This window comes from Delphinus delphis, chromosome 19, assembly GCF_949987515.2.
Source record: "Delphinus delphis chromosome 19, mDelDel1.2, whole genome shotgun sequence".
Taxonomy (NCBI): Eukaryota; Metazoa; Chordata; class Mammalia; order Artiodactyla; family Delphinidae; genus Delphinus; species Delphinus delphis.
This window is the reverse complement of record NC_082701.1, coordinates 41,892,897-41,918,504: the sequence shown is the minus strand read 5'-3', so window position 1 is coordinate 41,918,504 and position 25,608 is coordinate 41,892,897. Positions and strand designations below refer to the sequence as shown.

At 55.2% G+C, this 25,608-nt stretch overlaps 1 protein-coding gene across 2 annotated transcripts in view; it reads left to right on the top strand.

Moving 5' to 3' along the window:
• Positions 1 to 3,487: 3,487 nt before the first annotated feature.
• RHBDL3 (rhomboid like 3) overlaps positions 3,488 to 25,608 on the top strand; it is a 43,862-nt gene continuing 21,741 nt past the window's right edge. Inside the window, exons 1-4 of one of the 2 annotated variants that reach the window (XM_059996460.1) lie at positions 3,488 to 3,604; positions 5,109 to 5,132; positions 18,978 to 19,136; positions 23,185 to 23,409. In XM_059996460.1, the coding sequence (XP_059852443.1) occupies positions 3,494 to 3,604; positions 5,109 to 5,132; positions 18,978 to 19,136; positions 23,185 to 23,409 (519 nt within the window). In that variant the 5' untranslated portion in view covers positions 3,488 to 3,493. The remainder of the gene's footprint in view (positions 3,605 to 5,108; positions 5,133 to 18,977; positions 19,137 to 23,184; positions 23,410 to 25,608) is intronic. The other variant, XM_059996461.1, reaches the window with a different exon arrangement.

Genomic DNA, 25,608 nt, shown 5'->3' with positions numbered 1-25,608 from the left:
CTTTGTGCTCACCCACTGAGTTGTTCCCAGGACAGTCATTGGCTTTCCTGTCTCTGTGCCTTTACTGCAGTGGCTCCTTTTACAGAGAAACCCTTCCACACAAAGCTGCCCCCCTTTCAAGGTTCATCTCAATAGCACGCTCCTGCCCCTCTGAGCTCAGTTTGATCCTTCAGGGTTTGAACTGCTCTCTCCCAAGCTCTTATCCTGTTCTGCATTGACTTAGCATCTGGATAGGAACTTCAAGAGAGGTCATGAGTGTAGAGCTCTTACAAAATGAAGAGCAGGGTGTAAATGCCCATCAGCCCTTGCTTGCTGTCATCTCCAGGTCGGTCCGGGGTTCCCTAGGGCAGAGCCCGTGAACATCTCTGAGTGCCTGGCCGTGCACCGTTCGGTGAAAGTGAGTGGTCACCGTGCCCTTTCTCTCCTCTGTCCCCAGCAGGGCTCAGAATGTGCTGGTCCTCAGGTTGTGTCAGAGTGGGACAAAAGCTATCAGACAGCCTGGCCGCTCCCACCCCTCAGAGGTTCCGGGCCTCGGGACCCAGGCTGTACATCCTACTGCCTGCTGGGGAGTGGGTTATTCCCAGTTGCACATTCCCCTGGGGCTGAGGGGTGCAATGAGCTGGCTGGTGAGGCTGAGGCAACACCGAGGGCAAAAGGTGAGTGTGGCCTCAGGTCCACAGGGGATGATGGATGTCACAGCTCGTCTCCAAGTCCAGATGGCCATGCTCCTTCCAGCAGGGGCCAGGGAGAGGGAAGCCATCTCCCGAAGGGAAGATTCTGGCTAGAGGTCAGGAATTCTTCCCTCGGAGACTTTTGGGAACAGTCTGCCAAGGTGGCGTGAAATGTTCCTAGGACAGAAGGAAGAAGAAGATGCCCTTCTGGATACTTCCAGAGTCTCGCTGCTGCCCTCAAGTCTCTTGGACGGCACCTCCCATTCTCATCTCCCTATGCTCAGGCCAGCCTTCTGGAGGGGATCTTTTTTTTTTTTTTTTTTTTAGTTCCTTGACCAGGGTTCTAACCCGGTCTCTCGGTAGTGAAAGCTTGGAGTCCTAACCACTGGACCGCCAGGGAAGTCCCTGGAGGGATCTTTTTAAATATTACTTTCCTGCTCACAATCTTTCGATGGATCCCCATTGCCCTCAGGGTAAAGTCCAAGCCCCTTTCTCAGGAAACTCACAGCCCTTCAGACCCTCCACTCCAGGCTGGGTTCTTTACATTGAGCACCTTGCTCTCATTTCCAGCCTTGCCAAATTGCTTGTAGTTCCCCTCCCAAACCATACTGCTTCCCAAGCCCAGCCTCTGCCCATGCTGTTCCCTCCTGGAATGTCCCACTTTGCCTGGTTCTGGGGCATATCCTTTGGGAAGCCCTCTTGGACCCACAGGAACCCCCCTCCTTTGGGTTTCCGTACCCCCTGGACTTCCCTGGCTGTCACCCCCAGTTAAACAGTTTCTGAAGGTCACTGGATGCTATCCACCTCTCCCTTCCCAAAGTTCTGTCACGGGCACTCAGTAGGAGCTCAAGAAGTGTTCAGGGAACTGAACTGAGCCTGCTGAGGTCCCTTCCACTGGAGGAGATGAAAGAGTTGGATAGGTTAATAAGAGCCGTTCCTGGGCTGGAGAAAAGGCAGAATCCAAAGGGCAGCTGGGGTCAGAACACTGCCCAGGGCTGCTGGGCATCTCACAGAGACCAAGCCCTCTCTGAGCTCTTCTCCTCCCCCCTCCCCTGGAACCACCCACTTCCTGGCCCACTTCTCCAGCCCCAAAGATCCAAGTGTAACACACCCAGCACCCAGGTGGTGTCAACGGCAGTGACACTGACCTCCCGGCCCCCAGCCACACCTTGTCCTTCTGGGCTTCTTTCCACGAAGAAGTGTGTCGGCCTCTCTTCTGTCCCCTGAAGGCTGTTTTCAAAATCACACCCTATGCAGTTTTATTTACAAGGAAATCTTGGCAGGATCTTGACTTAGTAGAGTAGGGTTGGGGGGAGGGTGGTGAGAAACAAAAATAGTTGGAATGATCACACTTTCTGAAACCGAGATGAAAATTGGTGTCTGTAGCAAACTCAACTAATTAGAAGGGAGTTAATTTCCTTCTCTGTGTTTAGGGGGAGCAGTCATTGTCAGGTGAGATGGTCACAGGTTGGATCCTGGGGCTGGGGTCATGTGTTTGCTTTACGAAGATGAGAGCATTAATTGCAACTTTCACTACTGGATTAGAGCATCAGTTTCTGAGAGGGAGAGGAGCAAAGGCCAGTGGGTGAGTGGGTGGTGGTAAGAGGGGTGGAAGGAGGTGTGGGCTGGGGACTGACTGTGGGACATCACCAGAAGTGAATCCCTGAGCCCCCTGGAAGAGCTGGGCACCTGTCCCAGCCGGCCACTGGCACCATTTACAGGCACGGCCTCTGCTTAAGGGAGACAGTCTCTCCTGGGAGGTCTTTCCTGCAGGGAAATGGCATCAATTGTTTTCTTTAGAACCCCTGTTCCTCTGCTCTAACTTGATTCCTACTTGCTGTAGTTGCCTTACCTCCCCTCTTCCAGTTGGGGCACTTCCCTGGTCTTACCTTTGTCAACCTGGTCCAATGAAGCCAGGGCACTGTCACATAGCTTTGGGGTGTGGGGAGGGAAAGATTTAGGGTCTGGGGTCCGGGACTCCCCTGAGTTCTCTCATCCCTAAACTACTGAGCCTGCCTGGACCTCCCAGGATCTGAGACCGAAGTGAAGAGAGATGGAAGGGTGGTCAGGGCATCCTGTCTTCCCAGCCTCCGGCCCCCAATTCACTCCCAGTTAACTCCGACATTGCCAACTTAGTGAAAACCTTCCCCCTGCCACCGTCACGCGTCTGCTGCCTCCAAGTCATCTTTAACCCGGTGGGTCCCGGCAAGTAGACGCTGCACCCCCACCCCCGACCCAGTCCTGAGAGACAGACCTGAACCCGGGGTGGAGGCAGGTGGGGATGGGGCCATCCCCGCCCGGGACCTTGCAGCCACTTCCCCGCCAAGCCCGCCGCAGCCCTTCTCCTCCCTGGGCCGCGGCGCTCTGACCGATTTGGCCCGGGTGGTGGCGCCCGGGGTGGGGGTGGGGGGGTAGGGGGCGGCGGTCCCGGGAGCAGCCCCGCCCCCGCCTGCGCGCCGCCCCCGAAGAGTCCGCGGGGAGGAGGAGACTCGGGTGCGGAGCGGGGAGCGGGAAGGCAGTGCGGGGAGCCGGGAGGCCGGGGCCGGCCCAAGGGCGCCCTCGCCTCGGAGCCGGGCGTAGGGCCGGGGCGGAGGCGGAGGCCGGCGGGGCCGCGGGAGCCGAGAAGTTTGCGGCGGAGGGCCGGGCGTCCCGGGGTCGCAAGACGGCGGCGCGGGGGCTGGGACCATGGGGGCGGGCGCGGAGGCGGAGGCGGCGCGGCGCGCGCTGAGAGCTCCGAGCGGCGCGGCCGCCGCGGCGCAAAGTTAGCCTGGAGCCCCGGGACGAGCCCCGCAGCCGCGCCCGGCCCCGGACGCCGCCTCGGCATGGGCGAGCACCCCAGCCCGGGCCCCGCAGTGGCCGCCTGCGCCGAGGCGGAGCGCATCGAGGAACTGGAACCCGAGGCCGAGGAGCGGCCGCCGGCGGCGCCGGAGGACGTGAGTGCCCTCTCCCCCGCCCGGGCAAACTTTCTGGGGGGCTCTAGGGGGAGAGCTGCCCCCGGCTTGCCCCCCGCGGGGCAACTGGGAGGTTTCAGGGTGACGCGGGAGAGCCCCGGATTGGCCGGGTCCCCACGGGCGAGAGAGGGCGGAGGGACCGGGCTCCCCGAAACGCGCGCGCCACCCCCTGCTTGGGCTCCCTGGGCTTCCCTTCGGAACGCAACGCCCGCCGCCGTGCTGGGGACCCGTCGGCCGCCGGAGACCCCTCCTCGCGGCTGGTGCAGTGCCTGGGACACGGCGTTTTCCCGCAGAGGCGGCCGCGTCACAGCAGTGGCTTGGCTCCCCTCCCCTCCCACTCGCGACCTGCGGGCTCTCCGAGTCCGGGGAAGGAGCGGGCGCCGCAGAGTCCCCGGAACCCGGCGGCGCAGACCGGTCTGGCGACCCCCTTCTCCGCTCCCGGATTAGCTCCCGCCCGGCACCTGCCCTGTCGCGACAGTGATTGAAATTCAAGCTGGCCCCTGTCCCTGAGCCCGGCCGGAGGAGGGAGAGAAGGAGTGCTGGGAGCGCTTTTGCTCCCAGAGGGGGGCTTAGGAGCCCCAGACCGCGTCGGTGCCAGCGACGGTCCCCTGGGCGAGGATAGGGAGGGGCTGCCCTAGAGGGCTTCCCTGCCATCTGCTGTGTCTCCCTCCCTCCGGTCCTGGGAGCCGTGGGCAGAGCCGGCACTGGGGAGTCCTGGGAACTGGAGTTTCTTAAGCTTCTTCCTCCCGAGGTTAACCCGCTAACAGAGGTGAAATATTGGGCAGACGTCCTGCCCGTTCCCTCTCAGGGTGGGGACAGGGAAGTGAAGCCAGGCCCTCAACCTGCCAGACCTCAGCCGGAAAGTCTGAATTGGGTTGTATCCCCTGTAACTCTTGTGATTAAACCCCTCACTTGCTTCTGGCCCCAACACTCTGGCAGACTCTCATGTGTTCATCACTTAGACTCAGTCTGGAAAGAGGCCGGGGGTGGGTTTCAGTGCAGGCGGAAACCCCCTCCTCCCAAACTACAGGCAAAATGTTAATGCTTATGCAGGGGTGGATTTTCCTGACAGGGGTCATTGGCCCCCAGCAGGTGGAGACCGTTGCAGCAGGTCTGATGGAATTGCAGGAATTGCACCTGGGCGTGCATTCCCACGGAGATAAGCTTTAGCCAGCAGAAGTTATTAGAGGCCCTCGGACAGAATTGGACGACTTTATTTAGGAATTGTTGAGGGTACCCTTGTTCTGCCGGTCTCTCCTCCTGCCTGTCCCAGAATGAGGGGCGCTGTCTCTCCCCAACCTGAGTTCTCCACCTTTGCTATGTGTAGACTCGTTTGGGAAGCTTCTCCCAGGTTTTCCTGATCTCTTGTCCGCGCGGGTCCCTGAGCCTGGGCAGCCGCTGGGAGGCTACAGAGGCCTTGGTGATAAGTGTGTTTCTTTCTTTCTCTCTTCTTCCTCCTCTCCTGCATGGCCTCCCTCTCTACCAGCACTGGAAAGTCCTGTTTGATCAGGTATGTGAGCAGTTAAATCCCCCCCCCACCCCGTTCCTTCCAGCCCTCCCCGCAGTCTCCCTGCTTGCGTGGGCTTCCCCAGCTCTGCACTCCTGAGACGGTGACGTGGGGGCGTGGCTTAAGGCAGCTCTGGAAATGAACGGTCCTGCTCTCCAGGTTTGGGGGGCGGGGGGGCTCCCCTGAGAGATCCCTCCCTCCCTCCCTGCCTCCTCCTCCCAACGCCACTTCACCAGGACCGGCTTTATACCAGGGAGACACTGGATAATATGTATTGAAAGCCTGGGACGTTCTCTGTATGCCAGGGGATCACCTTTGGGGCTGGGGAGGAGGGGGAAGGGCTTAGGTTAACGTCCCCTTTCCTCTTCCCCCTCCACCATCAGAGAGCCACTGAAGTCAAATCTCTGCCATCCTTGAAGGGCGACTCGATATGAGCACTTCTGAAAGCTGACTCTACTCTAATTTTGCTGCAGGGATGGGGGAGTCATAGCTGGAAACTTGTATGGGATTGTTCGCAATGCTTAGAGCCTAGGCGTGGTGGATGGAGTTGGAAGTGCCACGCATTGGCTTTGGAACCGGGAGACGGACATTTGACCTTCAGCGGGGAAATGGTTCTCTTCTTTGCTTGGTACTCCTGTTGCGTGCTGTTGTTATGTGTTTCCTTCTCCCTCCCCGTTTCATGATGCAGAAGGAGAGGTGGCAAGAGCTGTCCCAGTGTGGGGGAATAGTGAGCATTGTGGTCCTGGGGTGAAAATGACTATACCATGAAGTGTGTGTGACTTTAAGAGACCAGTCTGGTTGGGCCAGAGGGAGCGTGTTGGGTTGGAGAGGTAGATAAAGCTGAAAAAGTAGCACGGACCAGACCTCGTCCTGTTGGAGGCAGGGGAAGCCTTTGAAAGCTTTTTTGACAAGTTTGTTACCAGATCCAGGCAGTGCTTTGGGAAGATCCTGTGTGAGAGTGGGATAGAGGTGAGATGGGTTGCAGGGATGAGAGGAACTGGCCAGGAGCCTGCTGCCATGAATGGAGACAAGCCCTTGACTTGGAAGATGACAGTGGGAGTGGAAAGGAAGAGGGACATGGTGATGGGAGAATTGGAAGATCTTATTAGACCCAAATAGATGAGGTGAACCACATGTATAACTTTGAGATTCTGCACCTAGGAGGAGAAGGAAAAGTCAGACTGGGGGCAGGGGGGTTTGTAAAATTGACAACTTTGGTTTCAGACCAGTTCAGTTTGAGGAGTCAGCTAAATGCAGACGGCCAAGTGGGACTGACAACACGGAATTCAGCTTGAAAGGCATGGTGGGCCTGGGGTGGGGATTGGGGGCTGTCATCCACCTCAACACAAGGCCTGGCTGTGGCTTGGGGAGCATCCTGCCGCTCCTGTCCCTCTGGGGTACACCATCTCTCCCTCCGGCTCTTAAGAGTACAGACACTTCTGGCCTGACGCCCTGAGGCAGGAGGGAGCTGCCTGCTGCCACAGATGCCACGACCAGCAAGCTGCCAGCCCTTCACACCTCCTGCCAGATTTAGAATCCAAACCTAGAACAAAGTGTATCATTCTTTTTTTCCCTCTGTCTGTGTCTTTCTCATTTTGATTAATTTCCTTTGCCAGTCCCTGCGTGTGTGTGTGTTTACATTGTAAAATGAACTATTTGGGCGAATGGAGGAAAACTTTTAGGAGAAAGAATCTGGAACTTGAGGGAGCAGAGAGAATGTATAGCACCTCATATCAGCGCGCGGCCTATGAAATCCCATTTGTCCCACTGTAGGGAGATCCTGGGTGTCACAGAGAGCATCCACCTGCTTCTGGGAAGGCCCACTCAGAAACCATTCTGGACAGACAACGTTAATTCTCAGAAAGAAGCTACCAAAACTTAACTCTGGACAGTTTTTTCTCTCACGATCAGTTCTGCCTTAGGTCCGCTCCCCAGCCCTCACGGGGCTTTAGCAGCCTGTTTCTGTTGTTTTCCTTCCTATGGGTGCTTTAGTGTTTGAGAAGAACTGCTCCTGAGCGGGGGCCTGACCTCTGGCAGATGTCCAGTCCCTCTGCGTCTGTTCCCCCTCCTTTGTGCAGCCCACCTGGACCATTCCCCTGATAGGGCTGAATGCAAAGCCGGTGTGAAACTTCATAAATGGATGTACAACTTCAGAAGGACGCCGGGTTATTTGGAAAGCTGAGGGGTCTTATCCTTTCTGACTCTTCCTCTGGGCCTACTTAAAGGAAGGATTTGGTGGTGGTGAACTTGGTGCACTCAGGAAAGAATGTTTGGCTGGTGGTTGCAGGCAGCCCTCCCACGATTTCTTACAGAAATAGCCCTGATGGGCCAAACTCTGCTGAATGGGGTAGGATTCACATGACATCCGTCAGAATCCCTGTAAACTAATGTGGTCCTGGAATTCACCTTCCCGAGGTCACTGGATTGGGAGGCTGGCCCCAGTCGGTCCTCCTTCCCATCTTGGGTCAAGGGGGGGAATGCCAGTGGTCACCTGGTTTCAAACCAGGATCAGCTGGGACCTTTCTCCAGGTGTTAGGAATGGAATTAGACCGGTGCCTCTGTGCTGTCTGGTTCTTCAGCATGTAGAGTAGCTTTGACCCAACATGACCCTAATTGGATCCAAGGGCTCGAAGCCATGACCTTGGCCTTTTGGTCCTATGTGGTCACCCCTCAATTCAATGGCCAGAATGCCTTTTGGAGAGTTGGAGGTGCAGAAAACAGGTGACCCCAGTCCCTTGGATGTTTACCTGGCCGCCGCCCACCCCCGGCATCCTGGACATTTGTCTGGTCTGCTCAAGCAGGGGTGTAACACGCCACCCAACCTCACCCCCTCCCCAGTTTTTCCTCACAGGTCCCAGAAATTACAACAGACAGGAAACCTGAAGATCATCACGTTGACCCCCAGATGTTCCAGGTGTTTGTTTCCTGTTTGAACTTCTCCTTAAGGAAACTGTCTTTTCATATCCTTGGGTGGTTTCCCTAAATACTAGATTTTAAAGTTACCATAAATATTAACCCGTCATTATAGTGTAATATCATGGTAAAAATGTCTTATTTTTCTACAGCTGAATCTGTTGGGCCTTTTCTTCATGATTCCTTATGTTGCTTTGGAGCCGAGACACTTTTCTTCCCTCTTCAGATCGCATAAATATGTGCTTCTGTTTCCTACTGTTTTTTCTCTGATTTAAAAAAAAAATTGTCTGACTCTTTATTCCATCCAGATCCTATTCCTATCCAGTTACACCAGCATCACTTATTAAGAAAGACTTAATTTATTTATTTACTTATTTACTTAGTTAATTTTTTTTTTTCTTTTTGGCTGCTCCACGAGGCATGCAGGATCTTCGTTCCCCAACCAGGGATTGAATGCATGCCCCCTGCAGTGAGGGCACAGCGTCTTAACCACTGGACTGCCCGGGAAGTCCCAAGAAAGCCTTCCTTTATATATTGAGAAATTGTATCATTTAGTAAATTTGTATATGTGGTTAGGTTTATTTTTGATTTCTGATCTTCTCCCCTGATATTGACAATTGTGCCCAGGTAATGTACCCTTTAGTTATTGCTCCCATAGGTTTCCTACAAGCTCCTCTTTTTCAGGTTATGCTCTGATAGTTTCACTCCCAGTCCCTCCCTGAACTCCAGGGAGATGCCCTCAAGGACCCAAGGTCAAATAGCAGGTCCATGGCAGGTATGGGGCTGGAGCCCGTTAACCCATAAAAGGTTTCCAGGGTTGGAAAACCATTTCCAGGTTCACCCTTACAAATGCCTTCAAGATCTCCAAATGTTTAATGAGCAAAAGGGTTTGGAGCCGAGTTCTGTTAGGTCAACAGAGCACAATTGCTTTCCAAGCTCAAACAAGCAAGAGGGAAAAGGGAGAATTGAGAGGAACTTGATCCTGTCTCCCTTTTTCCCTCCCGACTAGGAGCATGCATTTTCCAGACCTCAAGAAGGGACCCTAACTTGGCTAATCTCCCAGAAGGGAAGCAGACAAGTCTTGACTATCCCTCCAAAATTATAAACATGCTACGAACACAACACAGAGCTGCTTGCGTGGGCTGCTGGGGAGAACCCTGAAAGTGGGGTCAGAGAGTGCTGGGTTCAAGCCTTACAGATTTTGTGATTGGGGTCAAGCAACATTAGCTCTCCGAGCCTCAATCTCTTCATCTCTAAAATGGGGAGGGTTATCTTTAACTCCAGGGATGACTGTGGGAGTTAAATGGAAGTGGAAACTCTCTTAGTGATGTCTGATACCCAGTGGACTTTTTTTTTTTGGCCACGCCGAGTGGCATGTGGGACCTTAGTTCCCCGACCAGGGATCGAACCTGTGCCTCCTGCAGTGCAAGCGCAGAGTCTTAACCCCCAGTGGACATTTGACAGCTGTCTTTTGACCAGGAACCAGAATTTGCTGGAAGAAGCACAGGGCTGCTTCTGAGATCCAGGCCCCTATAGGAAAGGCTGAAGCCTCCAAACCAGCTCCTTCCCAATCCCGGCTCCTGGAGAGAGAGCCACTTCTGCGCCCGGAGGATTTTTCTGCTTGCTTTTCCCAAGTGTCTCCCCTGTCCAGCCTCCTTGCCTCCAGCCTGAGGGTCTTCCCTTAGCCTGACCCTGAAGCCTGCCTCATTTACAGCCCTGCAGGCTGGCTTAAGAGGGTTCTGGGAGGTGGAAAGAGGTTCAGATGAGACTGCTGCATGGATTAGTGAAGAGCGGCACAGAAAGCACCTGCCCCAGAGTCAGCCCCCAGGACACAGGATGAACCAGCAGAGAGGGATTCCCTTACTCAGGCTCTGCATCTCCAACCCCTTATCAGGTGGCGTCCAGGCCCCTAAAGTCTGTGAACTTCCTTCTACCGCAAAGCCAGCTTCCCTACCCTGCTCCTGGCCCAGTGACCCCAGCAGTCATGCTGAATTAACCCTTTTATCCCTGACCACTCCCAGAAATGCATTTGATAGCGGTTGAGCAGCGGGGCCAAGGGAGCTGAGGTTGCTCGCTGCCTTCCTGCCTGCCTGACACGGAACAGGCACGCACATGCTGGAGTGAACAAGTCCAGCTACATCCCTGCACATGTTGTCTTGGGTTCTGATGTCTTCTCCAGGGGCAGGCCCTGACTGTGCGGCCACCTCGCCTGTGTGAGCCCTTCTGGGGCTGCCGCCACCTCAAGGACTGTGGATTAGTAGAAGGTCGGTGGAAGCATCTTGTCCGATCTGCTCACTTTGCAGATGAGGAAACAGAGGTCCGAGACCTTCTGAGGTCACTTGGTGCAGTAATGTCGGAGCTGGAACTAGAGCCCGGCTCTGCTTTCTTTCCCTCTCTGACCGGTGTTCCTGCACCCGGGCCTCGCAGGCTTCCGTCTGCTTTCTTGGCACCCTGAGTGACTCAGGCAGGGGCGAGGACACGGAGTCTGCCTCGGGTCCCAGTTTTCCTCCTCGCTATGTGACAGGGGGCAAGCCGGGTGACCTCTCCAAGCCTTGGTTTTCTCATCAGTAAGCTGCCTGCCCTCAGGGCTGTGGTGAGGCCTGATGAGATGGTGTGTGTACAGCACGTGGCACAGTGTGTGGTGAGCCCCTGATAAATATGGAGGTGGTTACCGCGTTACTGGAATTTAAAGAAATTAACACTGTTTTCAAAATAACCTCTGGCCACGTAATAGTTCTAGGTCTTGAATCAAAGAGTCCAGATCCCCAGTCTGGGGTTCCTTCCACCATATCAAACTGACTTCTTCAGGGCAGGAGCTGGAAAACCACGTTCCCCCTGAACTTTCCAAAGAAAGGAGAGAAGTGTTTGGATAGAGGCTGCCTGGGGGAATGTGGACGCCCAAGCATTTTCCCTCCGCTCACTGGCTGCCTGCATGGCAGAGGGTGAGGGTGAGAATGAGGCATCGGGCACCACGTGGCCAGACCCCAGGGCGGGCCTGCTCTGCCCAGTGTTCAGATTTGGCAGTTCCTGGTGATCGACTGTGAGATTGGGCCCAGGGCGCTGTTCTCTATTATGGAAGTGAGCTGATGTGTATCTCGAGTTGTGGACAACCCACTCCCCTCCTTCTCCCTGGATCTCTCTTTTCTGGGGAACCAGAGGGATCCCTTGGTGGATTCCAGGAGAAGCAGCAAGAGGAAATGAGTTTAGGCTGAAGGGGGTGGGATGGGGCAGGTTAAGACCCCTCCCTGCTCGAACCCTCCCAGCTCTCCCTGCCCGCAGCTCCCCTGGGACTCCTACCTTTATGGCCGTGACTCGGCTTCAGTCCCCAGTTGTCCTTGATGGTTGGACCTGGGCGAGGCAGCACAGGTGTTACGTCTGCTCCTGGGACCCAAGGGGCCTGCCTCTGAGTCACAACCCCCAGCTGCCCCCTCAGAGTCTGTGTGCCTCCAAGGCCTCTGTGGTTTGAAGCGGGAGAAGCAGGGTCTTCCAGGAGGCTCGCTCTCAGGGTGGAGATGGGCAGGCCTGGAGGAAAGAGGTGGCCCCCACTTGACCCCAGCTTCCTGCCTTCCGGGGAAAGTCTGAGAGCTCTTCTTCTCACGGCCCAGGTGTTGAGAGAGAGAGAGCTGGGTAGTTTTCTGGAAATTTGCCAATTGTCCAGCGGCTCAGCCTGGATTCAGGCCAGGACGTCCTCCGCTTCTCTGCTGATGGAAGGGTGTTCTAGCTTCCTAATCAGCCTGCCAACCTCAGATCCTGGGGTTCAGCTCTTTGACTTATGGGGGGGGATGTTCAGGAGCCTGACTTGGAGCTTCTGGGAGAAGCCCCTTGAGAGGGATGAGCTCCCTCCCCCAGAACCCTGGGGTGGCAGCTGGAAGAACAGAAATAATGTAACTGGGAATCATCGAATTGCTGAAGCTTCCCCAGCTGTCAGATGCCTGGCCAAATCCCAGGGGAGCACCAGAGCCCCTCGTGCCTCCATGTGGGGAGACTGGAGAGCAGGAGGGGTCAGAACCTGGCTTTTAGGAACTGGTCTCTCTTCTTCCCAGGGAGGCTTGAGGTCTTTATAAATCCACTCCTAGCTTCAGCTGAAAGCAGGCCCGATGGTACCCTGTTCTACTCACTGAAGTGCCTCTGGACAAGTCGTTCGTCTCTGTGTGCCTCAGTTTCCATATCTGTTAAATGGGACGAATCAGACTTATACTCTAGGGTTGATGTGAGAATAAGAGCAATCAAATATTTGTGCCAATGAGTATTTCAGGTCTGGGGGGAAGGTCAGGGGATGGTGTGAGGTGGTTTTCTCTGTGGGGCAAATTAGCATCTTCATTTGCAAGGCAGAAGCGCTAGAGAAAGCTGCTACTCCCCTAACCTCGCCTCCTGACCTCAGCAGCTGCAGGCCTGGGCCTAATTTATGGGGCTGTAAATATCCCTGAATGGGCCTGAGTTCCCTGGTGGGCTGTGGCTGTTGGATGGGGACTGCTCTGCTGAGCTGGAAACCCCTGGGCAGCCTCGTTAATTCCGCTCTGCTCAGAAGCCGGGTGATGATGCAGGGAGCCAGCAGATGAGCCATGGTAACCCCCTAAGTGGGGAGGGGCAGTTGCCTGCACCCTCCTCTGCCCTGGCACGCATACCATGGGGTCCTTTCCCAGGGCTTATTCTGTCTCAGTGGACAGAGCGGGGACAGTGGGGCCTGTCCTGGGGACAGATGGGAGGCTTCCTTAGACTCCAGGTCCCGACCTTCCGGGCACGAGAGGTCTGCACAAGAATGGCTCCCCAGGTGCTACCTCTGGGCTCCCACACCCCTCACTGAGGACATGGACCTCTCGAGATGAAGGAGAGGGAGAGATCCCCCTGGGAGAGAGAAGGGAGCAGACATGTAATTGTCCTGGAAATGAGTTGGTGCAGATCACACGTAACATAAGAGCTATAAAATAGACGTGTTCCTTTCTTCTTTCTCTTCTGCTTTGCTGCCGCTGGGTGGATTCTGAAGCCTTGGCCGCGCTCCTGGGCCTGCAGCAGGGAGGGGAGAAGTGGCGCTGCTGTCCCGGGTGCTGAGCAGGCAGATCCCAGACCCTGCGGGCTTGGTTCCCTGGAAGCTCAGCTCAGCCCATTAGGCCAGTCACTTCCTCCTCGGCCACTCCCAGGGCCTGGCACCCTCCTCAGCCCTCTGGCTGGGGCCTGGATCCGGCAGGCTTCTAACTTGGCTGGAGGACTCCGGACAAAGTGTCAGCTGTCTCGAGGGCCTGTGCCACTCATGAGGTGGAGGCGAAAGGCTGGTTCGGAACCACTGACAAAGGGGCCTGGTTTCACAAAAGGGAGAAGTAACTCTGCTATGGATTCATGCATTTTCCCCAGATTGTGTCCCGTGGAGTGTTACTGTGAAAAAATCTTATGATCAAAGACCCAGTAAGTTTGGGAAATGCTGGGCTGAACAGAATCAGACAGGATTCTCCACTGTAAGATCTTGAAGAACCTGTAATATGGTTTTATACATCACGCCCTTCCAAAGGGATTTCCCAAACTTCTGGAACCACAGCACCCTTATTTCATGCACCGTCTTGGGCCTGATGTCCCACGAAACACACACTGGGAAACCCTGAGCCAGGTATATTTCATACGACAGAACAGGACAGAGAAAAACAAGGAAGAGCAATGCTGGACCAGCCAACCACTGTGGAGGAACCCTGAGCTATTTCCATCTTGACCACTAACTTGCTCTGTGACCTTGAACTAGTTTCTTTTGCTCTCTGCACCTGCTTCCCTGTCCATAGAGCTAGTGTGATGCCAGACACGTAGTCGATCCTTAGCAAGTATTTGTTAAATGAACAAATGGGAGGACTGAACTGGGGTCTCCCGAACCCTTTTTAGCCACAGCATCCTAATGATGGGAGAGTGCAAGCCCCGGGCCCGTCCCCCTGGATGTGAGTCCACCTGCACCAATTACCAGCTCTTCAAACTTGGGCAACTCTGCTCTTGGTGCCTCGTTTTTCTCCCATGTAAAATAGCACCTACCTCGTAGGGTTGTTGTGAGGTTTAAATGGGGGGACCGCATAATTTATTATCCAAATTGGGAGGATTTTGAGGGTGAAAGGGACATTGTTAATTATCATGCCCAGGGACTTCCCCGGCGGTCCAGTGGTTAGGACTCCGTGCTTCCATTGCAGGGGTCTTGGGTTTGATCCGTGGTCAGGGATCTGAGATCCCTCAAGCTGCGCAGGCACGGCCAAAAAAAAAAAAAAAAAAAAAAAAAAGTCATGCTCAGACAGTAGGTGTAAGAAGCCAGGACTGTCCCAGACAAACCAGGACATAGGGGGGTGACCTGAGGTTTCAGTGAGTTAGCACCTGATACCTGGCAGGTATTCTGCATACACAGCCACCGTCGTTGCTGTTCAACCAGGCAGTATGCAGAAGGCTAACACAGAAAACAACTCAGAACGGGGCCGCTTGGCAACCCCCGCCCCACGTTGCTGGGCTTCGGAAGTCCCCCAGCCCCTAGAACTCTGCAGAGCAGTTTGAAAACCACTGAGGTTCCGTTCAGCTCTCCTGGATCATGACTTACAATTTCCTGACCTGCTGTTCTTCTTTCCAGTGTCACCAGGTCCTTCCTACAGCACAGACCTCCCCCCCTCCCCCCCCAAATGTGAGCTGCCTCATCCTGATTCCAAATTTCCCGTCAGCCCTTTGGCCGAGCAAGGATGCAGAATTGAAGATCAGCTGCTCCCATGGGCTGTGTGGGCTGTAGATGTCTCTTTCCCCAGCCCCCATTTGCATATCATATGCTTAGGTATGCAGGGCTGGGGACGGACCACCTTACATCGCCCCAGGAAGGGAGAGTTCCTACTACATGGTGGATGGGGAAAGTGAGGCAGTGTGGTTGATGATCTGCCCAAGATGGCACAGCAGCTGGGGCCGGGGTTCCTTCCAGAACTCTCCCCCAACTCCTTGCCCCAGAGGAGGGGAAGAGCCCTGGGTGGCAACAGTACAGAGAGAATCCGGTGGGTCCTTTTTGCATCCAAGGTCATAAGTGAGCCAGGAGGGGGCCCAGGGCGGGAGATGGGATATATATGGCAGGGCGTGTGTGGGGCGCCGGGGGTGGGGAGAACTGGCGACCTAGAGGATTAAGGGGCCAGAGGGCTGGGTGCTGGTGGGATTAAGCGCCCCTGGAGTCTTGAAGCTCTTTTCAAGGCCAAGGCAGGTGGGCGGGAGCTGTGGGAGGGTCACTCGTCACTTTGTGTTTTCCTCCTCTTCTGTGTCAGCAGCCTCCATGCAGGCTGAATGTGGGCTCCCCCTTCACACACACACGCACGCACGCACACACGCACACACACACACACATGCACACACACACCCGGCCTTGCACAGCACGGGAGGCAGCTGCAAGGATGCTCCTGGCTCTCCAAGGGGCCTCTGCCTGCGGCTGTTCACAGCCCCATTCCTCCCGCTGCCCCGCCACCCCCAGACTAACCCCAGTCAGGTTGTCTCCAACCCACCCAGCCTAGACCTCATTCCAAGAGCCCCCCTTCAGTCCAAAGTGGGTGAATCTGGGTCATGGAGCACCCAGGACGGGGAGCTTCGGGGCCTTCAGTACATTATTGACAAGGAAATTGCATTTGTAGGGTTTGTTACCCCCAAAGCTCCAAACCACGGTGCTTGTATGATCCTGTCCCCAGAGCTGCCCTTGAGGAGGCCCAAAGGTCCAGGAGGGTCGGCCAAGCCTCCATGGCAGGGCTGCTCCCTCCTCGCTTTGAATGAGGCAAGTGGAGCCGGACGCTGAGTCCGGGCGGCCCTGGGCCCTGGAGAGCACAGCGCTGCGTTTGCTTCAACCCGCCGCACCCCGAGGGCACGCTCGCCCCTGCCTGATGAATGAGGCTGAGGCAGTTATGGCTCGAGATGTTTACCCTCAATCACACAAACTGGTAAGTGGCTGAGACCAGAGTGGGGTTTTGCCTTGCTGCTCGCAGCCTCCTTTAGAAGCTCCGTCAGGGCAGTGGTACCCACCTCTCTCCGCCTCTGCACGAATCCTCTCTGTGTGTTTCTTTTTGTCTCCCCCTCGCTCCCTCTCTCTGCACTACCCCCCCACCCCGCCCCGCCCCGTGCCCCCTGCCCCCTGTCAGCTGGGGCTCTTGCCCTCATCTTCCCAGGTGTTTGGGGTGGTGGTTGGAAGGTGTCCCGTGTACATCTGTGGAGCCCAGGCAGCTGGCCCCTCCCTCCCTCTCCCACCCTTTCCCCCAGTGCCCCTCCTTCATCCCTGAGGCCTCATTATTAGCGTAGCGATGACCCCCCCCCCCATTGTCTGGGCTGTCTGGCCCTGGCACGAAAGGTAGAGTTTTGGCAGAGAAGGGAGGCTCGGCTGGCTTCCAGCTCCTTCTCTGCGGTCTGGAGCCTGTAATGTGCTAGGGGCAGGCCTGGCAGGCCCTGGTGGGGGGTAGGGGGAGGAGCCACAGGGCAGCCCCTGTCACTAGGACGACAGCAGGGAGCCCTGGAGGGGGAAGGAGAGCAGGGGAGCAGGTGGTCCTTTGTCTGGAGCTGGAATGAGGGAGAGGGGCCCTTGCCTGATCCCAGCGCCTCCACCCCACTGCCCCCCACCCCAGCCGCGGATGGGCCCCCGGGGCGGGGATTGGCTTCCTCCCCCCGGGCTGGGCAGCAGAGGCTCCCTGCTGTGAGCAGCCCACTGCCCCCTGCCGTGCTCACCAGGGGAGGGTTAGGGAGGGGATGGATCTTCCCAGGGCTCGGGGCTGCTTCTCATCCCCCACGTCAGCCCACCCAGTACGAGGGCCACGTGGGCCCAGGCAGGGGCCAGGCTGGTGAGTCCGTGTAGCCAGTGCCAGCCTGTGGGGACGGGAGGGGTCCCAGGCAGAGAAGGAGACCCTCCCTAGCTGCCGTCTCCACTTTGCCACTCCAGGCGTCATTTCCTGTCTGAGCTATAAGGAGATCAGAACTGTTGCTGTTTGAGCTCTTTCCTGCTTAAAAAATCTGTGTAGAGTGGGCCCGTGAGGCTCCTGGAGCCCCTCCGCTCCCGGGCCTGCACTCACCTCTTTGACCCTTGACATTTGGCTTCTGAGCCGCAGAGCAGAGGCCCTAGAGGCTGAAGGTCAGCGGCAGCCAGTGGTTAGAGGCAGTGCCGGGCTGCCCGGGTCTGGAATCCTGGCTCTGCCACTTGCAGACATGTCACTTAACCTCTCTGTGCTCGTTTTCCCGTGTCTCTACTTCCTCATCTGTGACATGGAGATCTAATCATAGGACCCGCTCATAAGGTCACGGTAGGAGATCAAAGAAATCATATATTTACATGAAGTGCTTGGTGTGATGTTTGGCCCCATGAAAACACTCAGCAAATATTAGGCGTTTTTACTCGTAAAGGTCTTTCTGGAACGGAGGGTAGGTGAGTTTCCTAAAGTACTCGATGGTGGGAACCGAAGAGGTGTCATCCCTGAAATCTGGTATTTTGGGTGGAGGATTGGGTGCACAGGCAGATGTTTAACTAGGCCTCATTAGAGATGTCCTCTCTCGTTGAGTTCTGGGGAGAATTGAAGGAGTCATGACTTGTGACTCTTGGCCCTTTCTCCTGGATTGTCTTAGGCAGGCTGCACACAGCATCAGCCTTCCGAAAATAGTCTTCACTGACCTTATCCAGAAAAGAGGGAAAGGTGGGTTCGGTCTTCGGGCTCCCTTGTCATGCACACGCGGACGTCTGTCTGCCTTTTAAAATCTCAGCAGCACCTCCGTGTGCAGTGAATTCATGTGGGGACGAGGTTTGTGAACAAGACTTCCCTGGGCAACCTGGCAGCTCGTTAGTGTGTACTGGGTGGGGACACTGGGCTCTGCAGGGAAGGAGAGGCGATGGAAGGGTGACAGAAAGCTTATGTGCTTCTCTGGGAGAGATGAATAAGCCCCTTTTCTAACTGAACCTGTGAGCCTTTCCTTGGAAAATGGGTACCTGTCTTTTCACCCAAACATCCACTTGTTCACCCAACAAATCTTCACTGAGTGCGACTCTGCCTGGCTCTGTGCTCTAAGTCCCGGGGAAAGTTGTGCACCGACCTGCAAGGAGTTGAAAATGGAGGCCAGTGCAGGGTGGAGGCCAGAGGGCGGTCTGACATGCAGGGGATGCAGACCATGTGTTGGGGGAAGGCTCCCTGGACGCGGGACATCTGAGGAGTCGGAAGGGTGAGTCGGAGTCTCCCAGGGAGACAAGGGGAGAGAGGGAGTCTTAGGCAGAGGTGCCCACGTGTGCAAAGCTGCAGAGGGAAAAGGGCAGCGTCAAAAATCCAACCAGGGACTTCCCTGGTGGTCCAGTGGTTAAGACTCCGCGCTTCCAATGCAGGGAACGCGGGTTCGATCCCTGGTCTGGGAACTAAGATCCCACATACTGTGTGGCATGGCCCCAAAATAAAGAAAAACAACCAAACACTCAGAGCACAGTGTCTTTGGGGAGCCCTGTGTGCAGGTTGTGGGGTGTACGTGGGTGCAGGCATGGGAGAGGGGCTGGCAGGCAGATGCGGAAGCGCTGTCCAGGCTGTGCTCCCCGCTGCCCGGGGCCTCGTGCCTTCCCCGCTCAGTCCCTCTGCCCCAGGCCCCAGATTTCCTCATGTTCCGCTACTCATCGCCTTTTCATTCCCTCTTTCCCCTTGTCCAGGGTCAGGAGTAAGGGCAGAGAGTAATAACCTCTCTGAACCTCCGTTTCCCTTCTCCACGCACCACGGGGCTGCGCTGGGTGATCTCAAAGGTCTCCAGGGCCTTCTGGGGTTGTAAGTGGTTGTCCGACCTATTTGGATGTTTCCCCTGGGGGCCTTGGAAACATCCCAGATGCCGCCTGGCCCTCTGTCAGCAGAGGGCTGGAGACAGGAGCTGTGAGTGGTGACGGTGATGGGGCACCCGGGGCAGTGTGGAGAGGGAGACGGAGCCCTTCTGACCCCGCTGCTGTGTGTGCTTCTCCCTCAGTTTGACCCTGGGAACACGGGCTACATCAGCACATGTAAGTTCCGGAGCCTCCTGGAGAGCCAAAGCTCCAAGCTGGACCCGCACAAGAGGGAGGTGCTGCTGGCTCTCGCCGACAGCCATGCCGACGGGCAGATCGGCTACCAGGATTTTGTCAACCTGGTGAGCGCTCTGGGGCCCTCGCCATTGGGAGAGGCCTGTTTGGGGGTGTGGCTTAGAGGATCCCTTTGGATAATTAATGGGATCTGTTGGTCTGCAGCATTGAAAAAGTGCAGGCTTCAGCAGGTGAAAGGAAATCACCAAGGACCCAATTTCTCTTTATCTGTCAGTTCTGCTTTCTGCAGTGTCAGCACTACTCAAAAAAGCCCCAGGCAATTCCAGACCCTGCCATCGTGGCAGCAAAGTGGCTGCAGCTGTTCCAGCCCTCATGCCCTCAGGCCTCACCACGCAGGGGAGGAGAGGGACTTGGTAGCTCCCACGTGAGGCCTGGGATTTCCTTCCTCCAGTTGGCCTAGATTGGGTCAGTGGGTTGTGCTGATTGAATCAAACCAATCAGTGCCCACCCGTGGAGCTGGGAGTGGGGTCATTTCCACAGAAAGGAAGGATTTGGAGTGGGAGGTGGGAGGTTATCGTTGGCAGGAGAGGAGCTGGGGAGTGGATGTTGGGAGGATCAGGGCAGACCTTTCGGGAGCAACGGGGCGCATGGGTGAAGGCCGGAGCTCATCAGACCTGCCGGCAGCTGTCCTGGGTTGTCGGAGGGGCTGGAGACGGGAGGCCCGTGAGTCCTGCCCAGTGGTCTGGTGTCTTGGAGTCAGGACTTCCTCCTCACTGGGGTTACTGCTGTGCTGTCCCGGGGGCTACTGTGGCGGGATTGGAGTGGGGTTCAGTGGGGTTAAGCAGGAAGCATCCCTCTGTGGGGTGGATGGCACATGAGTAGAAGCTGCATGAACTAGCAGCGTGAACACGAGGCCGGAAGGCCCCACTTGGTTTCCCTGTTGGTGAAATGGAAACAGTCGCCCCTCTTCTTGTCACCCATGAAATGACTGGTGTGAAGTCCCCAGGCTCTTGGAATTCAAAAGCATCAGTGATGGAGGAGCCAGGACCTGCCATCGTGCCAGGTTTGCTCTCTGATGTGGATGCGTGGGCTTTGGCATTGTTTTAATTGCCTCTTGATTAAGGACCTGCCTTTGCCCAGAGGTTAGCGTGATTGCAGGGAGCAGCTGTAGGGCTTTTAGTGGTGAAGAAACCTGCTGTTCAGAGTGGACCCAGGGAGCAGATCTCCTAGAGGGCGGGGGTGCAGAGCTCAGGTAAGCAGGGGAGTTGGGGACAGTTGGGATTCATGGGATGGGCCGTGGAGGTGAGCCCCGTGACTGGGAACCCAGCAGTGCCAGCAAAGACCAGGCCACGGAGTTGAGCCTGCATCGGCTCGTCCACAGCCCCAGCGTGTTTGCTGCATGCCCTGCTCAGCCCAGGGCAGAGTGAGGGCATGGCTGGGCCAGGGGAGCTGCTTCTCTCCAGCTGGGGGTTCGTGGAGTCGTCCGTGTGAATTCGCAACCGCAGATCACTTGTTACCATCGAGATTTCTCTATTTGAATTCTGAGCTGGAGCAGCCAGCCATAGCCTGGATTCTTGTGAGCAGGGCTGCCCTGGAGGCCAAGACTAAGAACGGGTTCACCAGGGGAGAAGCTCTGGGCAGGGCAGAGAGCTCAGGGGCTGGAGTCAGGTGGGCCTGGGTCCTGCGACAGGCTCTGCCTTTGCCACTCAGTGGCAAAACTGAGCCCCGGTTTTCCCATTTGTAAAATGAAGCCAAAGGAGACCCTCTTCAGGGTTGTGGCAAGGATTAAACAAGAAGTGTTTGAAAGTTTTTGTTGCCTCTAATGTTCTTCCACCAGGTTAACTCCTCTGCATCCTTTGTGAGCCCTTTCCCACCCCAACCCAGGCAGAATGAACCAACCTTACCCAGAGCCCCTGCAGTGCTTTGCACAGGGGCTTATAGCACAAACCACTTTGCATTACAGCTGAGTGGCCAGGGTTGTCATGTATGGGTGTGCAGGTTGTGGACTGCACAAGGATGCTGGGCAGAGAGAGGAATGGGGGCTGAAATCTGGCCTGGGCTTTGTTCAGCAAGGCCTGGAATGGGTGCATCCACCTGGAAGGAGAGGCTCCCTTATCTAATTGGCACAAAAGCTCCACATGAAGGCTTCCCTGGTGGCGCAGTGTTGAGAGTCCGCCTGCCGATGCAGGGGACACGGGTTCGTGCCCCGGTCCAGGAAGATCCCACATGCCGCGGAGCAGCTGGGCCCGTGAGCCCTGGCCACTGAGCCTGTGCGTCCGGAGCCTGTGCTCCGCAACGGGAGAGGCCACAACAGTGAGAAGCCCGCGTACCGCAAAAAAAAAAAAAAAGCACTCCACATGAGCCAGCATGGGCTCCAGAGTCAGGCAGATGTGGATTTGAATCCTGACTCTGTGGTTTACTAACTGTGGGTCCTTGAGGAAATTACTTACGCTCTCCAAGCTCTCATCCCCGTCTTTATAACGTGGGGATAATACTACGCACCAAATAATGAAGATGACATCCTCTTTTGCTGCCATTTATGCATCTGTCTCTCCTGTATGCTCCGTGAGGCCAGAGACCATGGCTGCTGCTGTGCCCGGCACAGTTCTAGGCACATCGGGGCACAGCTGAATGGTGAGTGTGTATGTGTGTACACACTGCTTCTCCTGTGTTTATGCTGAGCTCCTTCCCACCACGGGTCTTGCAGATGTATTGTTTGTGAGTATATGTGTGGTACACGCACATGTGCATGTACACATCGAGGGATTGGGGGAGAGGACGGCTACAAACTAACTTGATGACATGGTCTTATCTTGGGCTTGTAGTGATCATGGAGCCCCAAGTCCCATCCGCATTTACAGAACCGCCAGGCCACTAAGAACCAGACCCAAGCTTTGCAGGCGTGGAGGCGATGGGAATAGGGCATCGTTGGAAGGGGTTCATCCAGGAAGGCCTGCTGGATGGGGGAGGCTTAAGCCAGGTTTTTCAGGTGTGTGCCGAACCCAGGAGAGGGGATGGGGCACTGCAGATGGAGGCTTGTTCCACCTGGCCTGGTCTGAACCCAGATCCTCCCCAGCTCCCTGCCCCCTGACAGGGCTTCAAACCCATGTGCCTTGGTTGGGCTGGCTCACCTCCCCAGCCCTGTCTGGACTCCCGCCTTCAGTTTTAACCTGATGTCCCTGCTGTGCCCACAGTCCCGGGAATATATTGATAATCCCCACCCAGCAACCACAGAGCAGCCCCTGGTGGCACTGTGAGCTCTGGGGTTGGGAGAGGTGTGTCTTTAGGACATCTCCCCGTAGGAAGGGTCTAGAGTGTGGTCGTGGAGGGTGGGTGGGAGATAACAGAAGCCTTGGGAGGCTGGAAGTCAGTAGGACCACCTCTGATCTCTGGGGGTCAGGCTGACCGCTGGGTGAGGCAGCCAGGACTCTGCGTGGGGAGGGGCCAGTCCTGGGGCTCCCTGAGCATCACAGTTCCCTTGGAGGCACTCAGGGCTGATGATCTTCCACAAGCACAGCTTTGGGTTCTGGTTCCGGGGACCAAGGATGCTGACCCCTACTTATCCTTCAGTTCTCACTCATGCCACCTCCTTCAGGAAGCCCTCCCTGACTACCTTGGGACCGGGTTGGACTCTTTCCTGTGTGCTCCCGCAGCAGCCTTCACTCTGAACCGTTACTTATTGCTGGTTACTTATCTTTCTTGAGCACCACTGTATCCCCATGTCTGGCAACACCTGATGCTTAGTAGTTGCTCAGGAAATCGTGATGGATAATGGACAAGTGGGTGGAAGGGATATGAATACAGGCTCTGGAGCCCTACTGGGTTTGAACTTGATGGATTCCTAAAACTCTCTATGCTTTGGTCTCCCGTCTGGTGGAATGGGGATATTCATCGTCTTTATCTAGCAGGCAGACTAGTTGCATCAATGAGCCAAGCTGTGATGTGCTTAGAACAGCCCCTGACACATAAGAGCTCAGTGAATATTGCTTCTTGTTAACTATTACATTTAACTTCTTGTTAACTATTATTACAGAAGAAAGAGGAAGGTAGAATCAGGCCTGGTTGGTCTAAGGAATGTGCTGGCTGGGAAAACGGGATGGGGCTCCCCTGAGACTCCGGTTCTGACCCCCCTCCCCTGCCCTGTTTCCTGTGTAGATGAGCAACAAACGGTCCAACAGCTTCCGCCAGGCCATCTTGCAGGGCAACCGCAGGCTCTGCAGCAAGGCCCTGCTGGAGGAGAAGGGGCTGAACTTCTCCCAGCGACTGATCCGCCACGTGGCATACGAGACCCTGCCCCGGGAGATTGACCGGAAGTGGTACTACGACAGCTACACCTGCTGCCCACCGCCCTGGTTCATGATCACAGTAACGCTGCTGGAGGCAAGGACGAGGGTGGGGAAGGGACTGCCGGAGGGTCAAGAGGATATCTGAGATCTCGAGGGGAAGGGCAAGTCACTGCAAGTCAGGCCCTGTTACAGGGCACGCAAGTGTTGTTATAACCCCCCGGACTGTAGAGAGATTACAGAGATCATTACTTTAAGCAATACGCCCTGCAGCAAAATCCCCATGTGACCACCTCCATCAAAACCAACAGCAGCAAAAACAATGTCAGTAGTTCATTGATTCGGGGGATTTAGCCAGGCTAACTCATGAAGACACCTTCTTTTAGTTCCTCCTGGAGTGAGTAATGTGGACAAGTCATGTGCTCCCCTGGGACACCTGTAAAGTAGGAATAACCAGACCTGCCCTCCTTTTCCCACAGGACTCCCCTATTTAGAGCCAGAGAACGGCAGGTGGTGCTTTCTGAACACAAAAGCATTGCACAAATACATATGGGAGGGAGCCTATATGAACAGGTAGATGTGGGCTTCATGTATTTTGCAAGAACATTCTCCCCTTAGGAAATCATCCATACCTATTGTTATCCTAAAAGTCTCATGCTTATGCAGCAGAATCCAGAGTACCGCCTTCTGCATCAGCGCTCCTGTATGAGGAACTCTGAATGCGTTCTGCTCCTCAGCCCAAGAACCAGCGGGCCTCCCAACCCCAGCTCTTGAACTAACCAATGCTTGGCTTCCCTTGGGCGTTTAACAATCTCCATCGTTTCTCTTCCAGAACCAGGGGCCTACTTACCGCCCCTGCATATGTTCTTGTAAAGTTCCTGCTGAATCAAACTGCAGGATCATTAAGCTTCATGGCGTCCCTCTTCTTTTTTTCTAAGTCATAATATTTGGACTGCAGGCTAGAGCTCCTGTGTTGCTCTGGCTTCATCCAAGTACGTGTGGAAGTTGTGATTTTTCTGAGATATTCTTGGACTTGTTTTCCAAGCACTTACTGTGTTGGTCTACTTATTAACTTCTATTTGAGGACCAATAATAACAAGCTGTCTTGGAAGCTGTATTTGCTCCCAGGCCACCTGTACCCATGGTGTTAGGTGGACAGAATGGCTCCCAGAGAGCCCCGGGAGTCCAGCTGCTGGGAGGCCTGAGCCATTCCCAGGCTCAGCCCAGGAGGGCTTAACCACACACTAATTACAGCTGCCTTCCCTCAGTGCATGCCTGCTCCTCACGTACTTTATCGTTTTTAAACCTCACGATCACCGTGGAAGTGTAAGAATTAGTATCCCCATTTCCAGATGGGGAAACTGAGGACCAGTAAATTAAAATAATTTGCCCAAGGTCATCCAGAGGAGTCAGATCTTGTGTCCAGATTGGTTTCAGATTTTCAGAAACCTCAGCTGTGTAATCTCGAGCCACCAATCCAGAAGAAACTGGAAAATGATGAAATAACTGTTTCACAGACCTTATACTAAAGCCCAAGTTTTTTGTTTTACATACAGTTCTAGTAACCTGGTTTTCTGAGTCCATAACAGAGTGAACATGGTGGGAAGCTACTAGAAGGGGCCCCCTACCAACCAACAATAGGAAGTAAGAACCTTGTTGTAGTACCTGGTCAACACCATGCTGACACCCAGGCATTGCGGGAGAGGACAAAAGAAAATGTAAAAGCAAACGTGAGTCGTAAAGAAACACAAGAATTTGGGACCATTTAGTATAGGAGCAAAACCCCTATCAGTTACTGGAGAAGACATCACTCCTATAGCCCAGATCAATACCTGAGACATCCTTAAAATTAAGGGACGTGAATTTTGCATTCCAGAAAGAGTTCCAGGGAGCTTCCCTGGTGGCGTGCTCCCAGTGAAGGGGGTCTGGGTTTTATCCCTCGTCAGGGAACTAGATCCCACATACATGCCGCAACTAAGAGTTCACATGCCACAGCTAAGGAGCTGGCAAGCCGCAACTAAGGAGCCCACCTGCTGCAACTAAGACCCAGCGCAACCAAATAAATAAATAATATTTAAAGAAAGAAAAAGAGTTCCAGGAAAAAACAGTTCAAATAAATACTCTCTTAGGGCTTAAACAAGTACACATCAGTCATCTTTAAAATTAACTTATGTGGGACTTACCCGGCGGTCCAGTGGTTAAGACTCCACACTTCCACTGCAGGGGGCACAGGTTCAATCCCTGGACGGGGAAGTTCCGTATGACACACAGTGCAGCCAAAAAAAAAAAAAGAACA